The sequence below is a fragment of the Aegilops tauschii genome, chromosome 5 (assembly GCF_002575655.3).
Source record: "Aegilops tauschii subsp. strangulata cultivar AL8/78 chromosome 5, Aet v6.0, whole genome shotgun sequence".
NCBI lineage: Eukaryota > Viridiplantae > Streptophyta > Magnoliopsida > Poales > Poaceae > Aegilops > Aegilops tauschii.
In genome coordinates, this window is record NC_053039.3 from 319,473,907 (window position 1) to 319,483,928 (window position 10,022).

General features: G+C 50.1%; 2 protein-coding genes across 4 annotated transcripts; both read left to right on the forward strand.

The window, feature by feature from the left end:
• The first annotated feature begins 344 nt into the window (after positions 1-344).
• On the forward strand, positions 345-3,333 carry LOC109758652 (uncharacterized). Of its 3 annotated transcripts, none has more exons than XM_020317521.4 (3): positions 345-795; positions 1,673-2,418; positions 2,620-3,333. In XM_020317521.4, exons 1-3 carry the CDS (start codon positions 502-504, stop codon positions 2,630-2,632), a joined length of 1,053 nt encoding a protein of 350 aa, XP_020173110.1. In that variant the 5' UTR covers positions 345-501; the 3' UTR covers positions 2,633-3,333. The 3 variants fall into 3 exon arrangements, with proteins under 3 accessions (XP_020173110.1, XP_020173107.1, XP_045084838.1); XM_020317518.4 differs by having other exon boundaries at positions 346-795; positions 2,606-3,333; XM_045228903.2 differs by having other exon boundaries at positions 353-795; positions 947-2,418; positions 2,606-3,333.
• A 1,979-nt stretch (positions 3,334-5,312) lies between these two features.
• Positions 5,313-8,030, forward strand: LOC109758690 (uncharacterized). Its single transcript, XM_020317559.4, has 3 exons — positions 5,313-5,941; positions 6,554-7,311; positions 7,404-8,030. Exons 1-3 carry the CDS (start codon positions 5,627-5,629, stop codon positions 7,861-7,863), a joined length of 1,533 nt encoding a protein of 510 aa, XP_020173148.1. The 5' UTR covers positions 5,313-5,626; the 3' UTR covers positions 7,864-8,030.
• The last annotated feature ends 1,992 nt before the right edge of the window (positions 8,031-10,022 follow it).

Sequence of the window (10,022 nt, forward strand, 5' to 3'; positions counted from 1 at the left end):
CTCGTCAGGAGCGATCTCTTCGGCTTGTTCTTGGGCCGGCCCACGTACGCAGGCGACTGGGCGCTGGTTTGGTCTACTGGCGCATAAGGCGCAGTGAGGAGGTCCCCCGATTAGGACCTCCCCTATCTGACCTGGTCACCGAAAGGATAATGTAAAGCGGCAGCGGGACCCGCCGCGTCCACGCGTTGAATATTCCACCGTTCGCCGAGCTACGTGGAAACGCAACCGGCGATGTCCGGCCAGCCAACCAAAGCAATCTGACACATTGATACAGACCCGGATTCCCATCAGACCCTTCAATTATAGACGAACGGTTGTGATCGCATGTCAGTCGCTCTCCATAACCACGGGAAAAGTCGTTCGAAAACGCGCCCGCGAAGGAGACGACGCACCGCCCTCGACGTTCCCGGGGAAAGCGCACCGCACTGCCGCACCGCTGGCAGGCGAAGGACCAAAAGAGGCCGCCGACGGAAGCTCGCTGCGCGGGAGGGAGGGGGCGCTATGGCGCAGGCGGCGCCGGGGCGGACGCTGCTGCTGGTGAACCTGGCGGCCATCATGGAGCGCGCCGACGAGGCGCTGCTGCCGGCGGTGTACCGGGAGGTGGGCGCCGCGCTGCACGCCACGCCCATGGGGCTCGGCGCGCTCACCCTGTACCGCTCCTTCGTGCAGGCCGCGTGCTACCCGCTCGCCGCCTACGCCGCCGTGCGCTACAACCGCGCCCACGTCATCGCCGTGGGGGCCTTCCTCTGGGCCGCCGCCACCTTCCTCGTCGCCGTCTCCGGCACCTTCGCCCAGGTCAGTCCCGACCAAAGACCACCCAAATTCTTCTCGGCCTCGTGATATTGTCGATCCAATTTTGCGAACTGGGGCATGGATCATCTCGGGCATATGCTTAGGTTTATCCGCAGATCCCTTAATTATTTTCGTTGTGGCTCACGCTTTACAGCCAAAAGCTGGTGTACGCTTGCAATTTAAGTAAAAGTTGCGAAATCTGAAGCGAAGTTCATGTCGGCGTAACCGAAGCAAATCACGTGGACTAAAGATTCTCATAGGAGCAGCATATTCGCATCTAAATTAAGATTCCCGAATGGTAGTCGACCTTTATCTGTATTCATAACTATTGCTATTAATGTGAAATAACCAAATACTCGCCCCAGACAGTTATGCTTGATTTCTGACTATTTTGAATTTTAATTTTCGTAAATTTTAAGTACATGTCAAATATTTGAAACTTTAGTTCAAACTGTTTCTTCATTTGGATATTTTTTGTTCTGATCTCGTAAGATTTGAATATCAGGTGAAAGGCTGGTGATTGGCATCTAATGTGCGAATTCAAATGTACATATCTGTTTTTTTTCGGGGATAAAATATCTGGGTTGGGATTGCTAGATACTCCCCCCATTCACTATTAGATGACGTTTTGGATAATTCAATATGGACTACATACGGATTGAAATCAGTGAACGAACACAGTAAAACACGCCTATATACATCCGATTCAGAAAAAAGTTAGAACATCTTATAATAGTGAATGGAAGGAGTATTTAGCTGCAACAATTTGTGTGCAATGAGATTTATTTGCCAATAATAATGCTACTATGCTTCCGAACCATTTTTTTGTATAAATGAAAATAAAGAATAAATTTGCATGAAAACATGCTTCTTTGGGCAGGTAGCAGTAGCTAGGGGATTGAATGGCATTGGTCTAGCACTCGTCACTCCCGCTATCCAATCTCTAGTGGCAGACTACACTGATGATAATACGCGGGGTTCTGCGTTTGGATGGCTTCAACTTACAGGCAACATAGGTTCAGTGATTGGAGGCTTGTTCTCTATCATGCTAGCATCGACCACAATCGTGGGTATCGCCGGCTGGCGTATCGCATTTCACATTGTTGCGCTCATCAGTGTGATGGTCGGGGCGTTGGTCTATCTATTTGCAGTGGACCCTCATTTCTGCAACGGTGAGAATGATGAGCAGCTCGTGCGCAAGTCGGCGTGGGCAGAGATGAAGGGTTTGGTTGCAGAAGCCAAGGCTGTCGTGAAGATACCATCGTTTCAGATCATCGTGGCTCAGGGTGTCACAGGGTCATTCCCATGGTCGGCATTGTCATTTGCCCCAATGTGGTTGGAGCTGATGGGCTTTACACACAACAAAACAGGACTTCTCATGGCAATATTTGCATTGGCAAGCTCACTTGGAGGGCTCTTCGGTGGAAAGATGGGGGATTATCTCTCTGTTCACTACCCGGATTCTGGCAGGATAGTGCTGTCTCAAATAAGCTCGGGTTCTGCACTCCCGCTTGCAGCTTTGTTGCTGCTTGGACTACCTGATGACTCATCTACCGGTGTCTTGCACGGACTTGTTATGTTTATCATGGGGCTAAGCATCTCCTGGAATGGCCCTGCTACTAACAGGTAAGTAACCTTTCATTGGTTGTTTGGGATGTCATAGTTTCACACACTATACAATGTCATCATTAGTACTTCGTTTTTCTGATCCGTAACAAGGGGCTTAACGTATACTCCTATCTGCCAACCACAAACTGCTGATAAGCTATGAAATTCTGTATTTTGGCAATAAATGTACACTTTTCATGTGCAGCCCCATATTTGCAGAGATCGTTCCTGAGAGATCAAGGGCAAGTATCTACGCGTTGGACCGTTCCTTCGAGTCGGTCCTAGCCTCATTTGCTCCACCAGTCGTCGGCTTTTTAGCCGAGCATGCATACGGCTACAACCCTATCTCATATGGGGCTGCAGTGAGCAGTCTTGCGAGGGACAGGTCCAATGCCGCAGCGCTAGCGAAAGCTCTTTACACGGCGATTGCCATCCCGATGCTGATGTGCTGCTTCATCTACTCGCTGTTGTACCGGACATACCCGCGCGACAGGGAGAGAGCAAGAATGCACTCTCTTATCACATCGGAGTTGCAGCATATCGAGCTGGAAAGGTGTCATGGAGTAGGAGACTTCTACGCGGGAAGGGAGGATGCCACTGTGATCGATATTGAGTATGGTGAGGAAGAGCTTGATGCTAATGACGATGAAAAAGCGTTGATGCATCACCAAGTTGAATGGTAGTCTCAGGTGATCAGGGCGTGATATGTACAGGAAGTTGTGGGAGAGTTCAGGATTATGCTTTGCATAGGCCAGAAGATAGATTGCATATTTTCAGGGGATCAGTTTGCCCAGGTGTTGTTTGCAGGTTGCAGCGATACTGGAATAGATTTCACTTTAGTTCTTACTTTGTTGATAGTATAAAAATATTGCTTTACGCAGGACTGGTGAGCAGCAATCAGAAGTGTTTGTAGAAGTAGTAACTTTTTTGGGGTAGACATGCGGGAGCCCAGTTACCAGTTCAAGCTTTATCTAGCTGAAAGTGCATGAGAAATGAGACGCGGTATATCGGATTATGTTTTTCATTTCTCCCTCCATTTTTTGTATTATCATCAACATATTATGTTTTTCATTTCTCCCTCCCCATTGTTTGGAGAGCATCCTCGGCGCCCTCTATTTTGGTGGCGGCGTGACCCGGGTTTGGAGAGCATCTTCGACGCCCTCTATTTTTTCCTTGCCATTTTTTGTATCATCATCAAAGCTCCCTTGCTCGACACTAGACATTGTTGTCAGGTTGTGCTCGTGTGGCTGACAGATTGCGGCGGGGCTTGGGGAGCACCCTCGGCACCCTTTATTGCAATGGCGGCGTCAGCGGGGTTTGGAGAGCATCCTCGGCGCCCACTATTGTGGTTAAGCTGATGGTGCGGTTGGTCAGGCTATGGATCCGGTTATCTCGTGCCCAAAGTCCCGTTGCTTGTTGTTAGTTCATGTTGATGTGAGGCATTTTGGCGGAGTTAGAGGTGTTGCGATGGAGCTAGTGGGGACACACGTTGTATAGTCTGCGGTTGGGGGAGGGCATGCCCAAATTGCCCATGTCTAACACCGGCACGCATTTGCGACGAAGCTGTGTGTGTGGGGTTACCGGAGCATCCCTAATTTTGGGTTTAGCGGTATGCGTGACATTTTTCTCTTGCCAATTTGGTTTGTGATAGTCCATGGCTGCCTGCGATGCCTGCTTTGTGTGGATATGGTTATCAGTCACAATGTGTGGATATTGTTATCAGTCGCAATGACATTGTCAACGCTAGGATCGTCCATGTTGACATCATCTTCATTGGTAGTAGTATATGCGGACTTCATTTGAGGATGCTTTCCTGAGTATCCGGTTTCAAACTCCAGGGTGAAAAAAAATAGGCCTGGTCTGGTAATGGTCATGTTTCGCCCCCAAAGATACATAACCATTACCTTCGGTTATCCTCCTCAGATACAGAGTACGAAAAAGTATGTAAAACAACTCCTGGCCCTGCTCCTCACCCACTGTCTAAAATATTATCATCGGTTATCCTCCTCAGATACAGAGTATGAAAAAGTATATAAAACAACTCCTGGCCCTACTCCTCACCCATTGTCTGAAATATCACCATCGGTTATCCTCGTCAGATACAGAGTATGAAAAAGTATGTAAAACAACTGCTGGCCCTACTCCTCACCCATTGTCTGTACTGCACCGGATCAGATAATGGTGAGCCATCAGTGGGGCGGAGCTTAACGTAAATTGTTTCTTTGTGATGGCATTGCATGGTGGTTGTTCGGACTTGATCTTAATGGTGAAAACACATGAGTTCAAATTTTACTTGATGGACTTGGCAGCGACATCACCATCATGTTGTTTCCTCTTTGAAGGCGTTGTTTTTGGAAAACCATTCTCGTAGTCCTTGTGTGATTAGCGAGGGTCGGTATGGCCGCCGGGCATGTATCATCATTCCTTTTTTTTTAATAATGATTTGGCCGAGTGTGTCCTTAAATTGAACAGCTTGCGATATCCAGTTGTTGAGAAGCAAATGCCATGCAATACTGATATCAATTCATTTTATTTTCCAAGAAAAGATCCAAGTTTATCTTGCATGTGGCGGCATGGAGATGAACACGCGTCAGACTCCTGCTCAAGTTTATCTTCCAGCAGCACGAGTGATGACACCTTAAGGCCCCAATTCACGACCTCTGCGCAAGCCCACTCTTGACCATCAGCGGCAATCTTTTGGTCCTTGCAGTCGAGCCAGGCGAGAGGAGCTTCTCAAGTCTGAACCCCAACAAAGGAGGCAGAAACGCCGAGAGCAGCCGTGGACTTTGGCATGCCTGCCGAACCAGGATCCTCGGAGGACTTCTGACCTATCGGAATCTTTTTCCATCCTCGCCTCCATCCGATCCGAGACCCACAGAAGCGGGACCAACGAGAATCACCCAAACCACCTCGGCTCAACTCTCCTGGTTAAGACGGGCCCACACCGGAGCGGAGCCCACACGTCAGCGGTAGCAAACAGAAGCCCCGACAAGTATCTCGCGTAACGAGGCGGAGAAGTCGTAATATAAAATTTCCCGCGAAGGGGAGAGGAGAGGAGACCCTGGATCGCCGGCGCAGCATAGCAGTAGCAGTACTACTAAAATGGCGGAGGGGGGAGACCGGAGACGGCTGGTGGACTGACCAAGCGAGCGAGCGAGAGAGAGAGAGAGAGAGAGAGAGAGAGAGAGAGAGAGAGAGAGAGAGAGAGAGCGGACGGCGAGGGAGGATGACGGGGCCGCCGCACCGGGACCAGGAGCGGGACCGGCGCCGGACGCTGCTGCTGGTGAGCCTGGCGTCCATCATGGAGCGCGCCGACGAGGCGCTGCTCCCGGCGGTGTACCGCGAGATCGGCGCCGCCATGCACGCCGACCCCACCTGGCTCGGCTCCCTCACGCTGTGCCGCTCCATCGTGCAGGCCGCGTGCTACCCGCTCGCCGCCTACGCCGCCGCACGGCACAACCGCGCCCGCGTCATCGCCGTGGGGGCATTCCTCTGGGCCGCCGCCACCTTCCTCGTCGGCGTCTCCGAAACCTTCCTCCAGGTACCAGCTCCCATCCCTTCCTGCCTGAGCTTTGCTCCTGTTTTCTGCTTCTGCAGCTCGATGCATGTCGAGTTGGGGATTTTGCAGTCTGTAGATCTGCTGTGCTCTCCAAGGTAAAAAAATATTGCCCAGATTCAGATTGCACTTCTTTAATTTGAATACCGAGGCTCCAGTAGGGATTATATTTTGGAAGCGTCGCAAGCTTTATAATGCTTGTGACTACGGACACAGCAAGCACACAGTGTTTCAGGAATCAAGGACACAATATTGACAAGTTTTGAAATATATAGTGACATTTTTAAGTTAGATTTCAGGACACGGGAAAGATTATGGCCCCCTCGTCGAAAAGGAAATATTAGCTCCCCCTGCTTTGGCTTTCATGGATTTGATTTCCTTACAAACAAACATGTGAAAATCCAGGGTGTCTTTCTTCTCTCTTTTGACACTTCAATTCAGAGTTTCAGACGCAATACTATTGCACTAGAGAGTAATTTTCCATTTAATACTATATTTTTGGACAATCATGTTAGCAAGTACTAGCGCTGCAAGCTCAGATTTCTTGTCTAATCTCATTGTCAGTACATCAGTTTGAAATGTCCACTTGTACTGTAGGTAGCAATCTCGAGGGGACTGAATGGCATCGGCCTCGCGCTCGTGGTACCATCGATCCAGTCACTGGTCGCCGACTCCACGGACGACGGCACGCGCGGCTCGGCGTTCGGCTGGCTGCAGCTCGCAAGCTGCATCGGGCTCATCGCCGGCGGCTTCGTCGGCCTGCTGCTGGCGCAGACCACGGTCCTCGGGATCGCCGGCTGGCGCATCGCCTTCCACCTCGTGGCGGCCATCAGCGTCGCCGTTGGTGCCCTCAACTGGTTCTTCTCCGTGGACCCCCATTTCCCCACGGGCGACGCGGCTGCCAGCCCAGGCGGCGACGAGAAGCCCGCCGTGCGGCAGGCGGTGGAGGAGATGATCGCGGAGGCCAAGTTCGTGGTGCAGGTCCCGACGTTCCAGATCTTCGTGGCGCAGGGCGTCAGCGGCTCGTTCCCGTGGTCCGCGCTCTCCTCCTTCGCGTCCATGTGGCTCGAGCTCATCGGGTTCAGCCACCGGGAGACAGCCGTGCTCATGACCATCTTCTGGGTCGCGAGCTCCCTCGGCGGCCTCATCGGGGGCAAGCTGGGCGACCTCCTCGCCCTGCGGTACCCGGACGCCGGGAGGATCGTCCTGTCGCAGATCAGCGCCGGCTCGGCCGTGCCCCTTGCCGCCGTGCTGCTCAGGGGGCTCCCCGATGACCCGTCCACCGGCGTCATCCACGGCGTCGTCCTGTTCGTCATGGGCGTGTTCATCTCCTGGAACGGCCCTGCTACAAACTTGTAAGCCTCGCCGCCGTACACCCAGAAGCTTTTCAACTTATAAAATAGACTCGTCAATCGTCATTCATGTGACAAACCTCAAAATTTTGCAGCCCAATTTTTGCGGAGATCGTGCCGGAGAAATCAAGAACGAGCATCTACGCGCTCGACAGGTCGTTCGAGACGGTGCTGTCATCGTTCGCGCCGCCGATCGTCGGCATCCTGGCGCAGCGCGTGTATGGGTACAGGCCGGACGACAAGGGGACAAGCACCCAGCTGGACCGGGAGAACGCGGCGTCGCTGGCCAAGGCGCTGTACACGGCCATCGCGATACCGTTCACGGTGTGCGCCGCCATATACTCCTTCCTGTACTGCAGCTATCCCCGGGACAGGGACCGTGCCCGGATGCAGTCGCTGGCGGAGTCGGAGATGCAGCAGGTGGAACACGAGGGTTCTCGCTTGGAAGGCGGCGATGGAGATGGAGGATCTATCGTTCATGGTTTGAAGGAGGAGTCGCCGGAGGCTGAGAAGGATACCGCGAAACTGTTATCGGACGTTGAGCAAGGTAGATGAGTAGTGATTTGAATTCTGCGGAACCCGGATCTTCTAACGTGCCCGTGAACCGCGCGTCGTTGGATCCATTTCTGTGATAGGCGCTCTGTTTTTTTAGGAGAGTGATGTGTACTACTCCCTCTGTTTTAAAATAGATGACTCAGCTTTATACTAACTTTATACTAAAATTAGCACAAAGTTGAGTCATCTATTTTGGAACGGAGGGAGTATATCGTTGAAAGAGCAGTGCTACAACAACCGAGAGTTTACGGTAGTTTTGCACGACTAGACCGACGTCGGTTGGGTTTGGCATCTCTAGCAGATCCCTTAAAATGTCATATATTAAAAGTGTTTTAAATATATCTTAAAACGTTAGCTGGGATCACATGTAATAGATACCCTAAAATGTTAGGATACAGACAAAAATCCAAGGGGACCCATCAATTAGGAATTTTTTCTCTCCTCCTCCTTCTCCCGTTTCCCTTCTCCTTCCAACGCACGCAAGCCCAACACCACCGCCCCCACGCCCGCAACACCAGCCGGCCGCACACTCCCTCCATCTTCCCGGCCAAGATTTGTCGTGTGCGCCAGCCCTCCACTACCGCCTGGCACCGAATGACAGCAAGCACAAAGCTGCTCACGAGCACGACAATGCCAGCGGTGCGGCAAGGCCAGTCGTCCTCTGGCGCGGCCGCCCAAAGATGTGGACGGTCGTCGCAGCCAGACGCGCCGACGCTGCGGTCGTGGTCGTGACGGTGAGAGGCCAACGTAGGGAAGGAGGAGGCGGCATCGGCCGACGACGGTGGTGGGAGGAGAGGTGGGCATCCCGTACGAATCAGGCTTGTCGCGCCGGGTATTTGGCTAGAGGGGCGGGGTTGGAGAGCGGCATCGGCCGGCGGCGGTTGGACCCGAAATTTCCCTCCCGCCAACCATCTTTTTTGTATAAGGGGAACTAAAATTTTTGCCCTGAATCCTAAACATATGAGGTATTGGAGTCTCGCTTTAAGGTTTTACTCAAAAAATTATACGAGTCATCCGATTTTGAGGAATATGACAGGATCCGTTTTTTCACCCAAACCCGTAAAATAGCGATTATTTTATAGTTTTGGCTCTTTAAAAGGATCTGCTATAGATGCTCTTTAAATACATCCTTAGACTCGATTTATAAGTCTTCCTCGTATTTTAGGTAATTTTTTATTATATATTTGACTAGAAAAAAATATACTTACTTCGTTCCAGAATGTTATGTGTATAATTTTTTTGAAATTCAAACATTGACCAATATATTAAGGAACATGTCAACATAAAAATATGTCTCACTATGTATATAATGTATTTATTTCATATTTTAAATGTGGATATTTTTATGCATGAAGTTTGATTTTTTTTTAAATCTACACACGCACTACTTGATCTTGCATTACTTGATCTTGTGGGAGGTAAGAAGAACCAAGTTAAACTGCTTATAATTTAAGCTGTCAATTTGGTAAGTAGACCACCCTACAAGCCTAATCCGGCAACTAAGTTTGCCACCCTTCTGGGAAATGAAATGACACATATTTTGTCATGATCTTGCATTGCTTCAACATACAAAGCTTGACATGACGTATGAATAAAAAGTACCACATGTCCAAGATTTTTGCCATATGAACAGAGCTGACGCACAAAAAAAGTTGCCATGAACGTATGATAAACACACAAGTTGCCAAGAGAATGGCACACAAATTTGCCATCATATCATCTTGTTATGCCAACTTTTTTATTAGACACACACAAAAAAAATTAGCAAGATTTTGGAGAACAAATTTACTAACCTTTGCAATCTTTTTTTTTTGCGACGAGAAAGGGAATTCATTAATCAAGCGGCGACCATGTCTGCATTACAGAGATCGAGAACCGCATCCGGTCCTGATCGAAGCCACACCGCAGTGCGTTTATGAACTCTACCAAAGTTTGCTAAATAGTGATTAACAATGTTCTGCTCACGCCTAACATGCTTGACTATATATTCCCTACCTTCCTGAAGAAGCTCTTTTATTGCTTGCACCATCACCATGTGCATCGATCTATCATGCCCCGATGTATTGATCAACTTCACAGCTTCTAAACAATCCGTCTGAATTACAATTGGCAGGGTGGTCCATTGGGTCGCTAGGGAAATACCTTCCAAGCATGCAGCA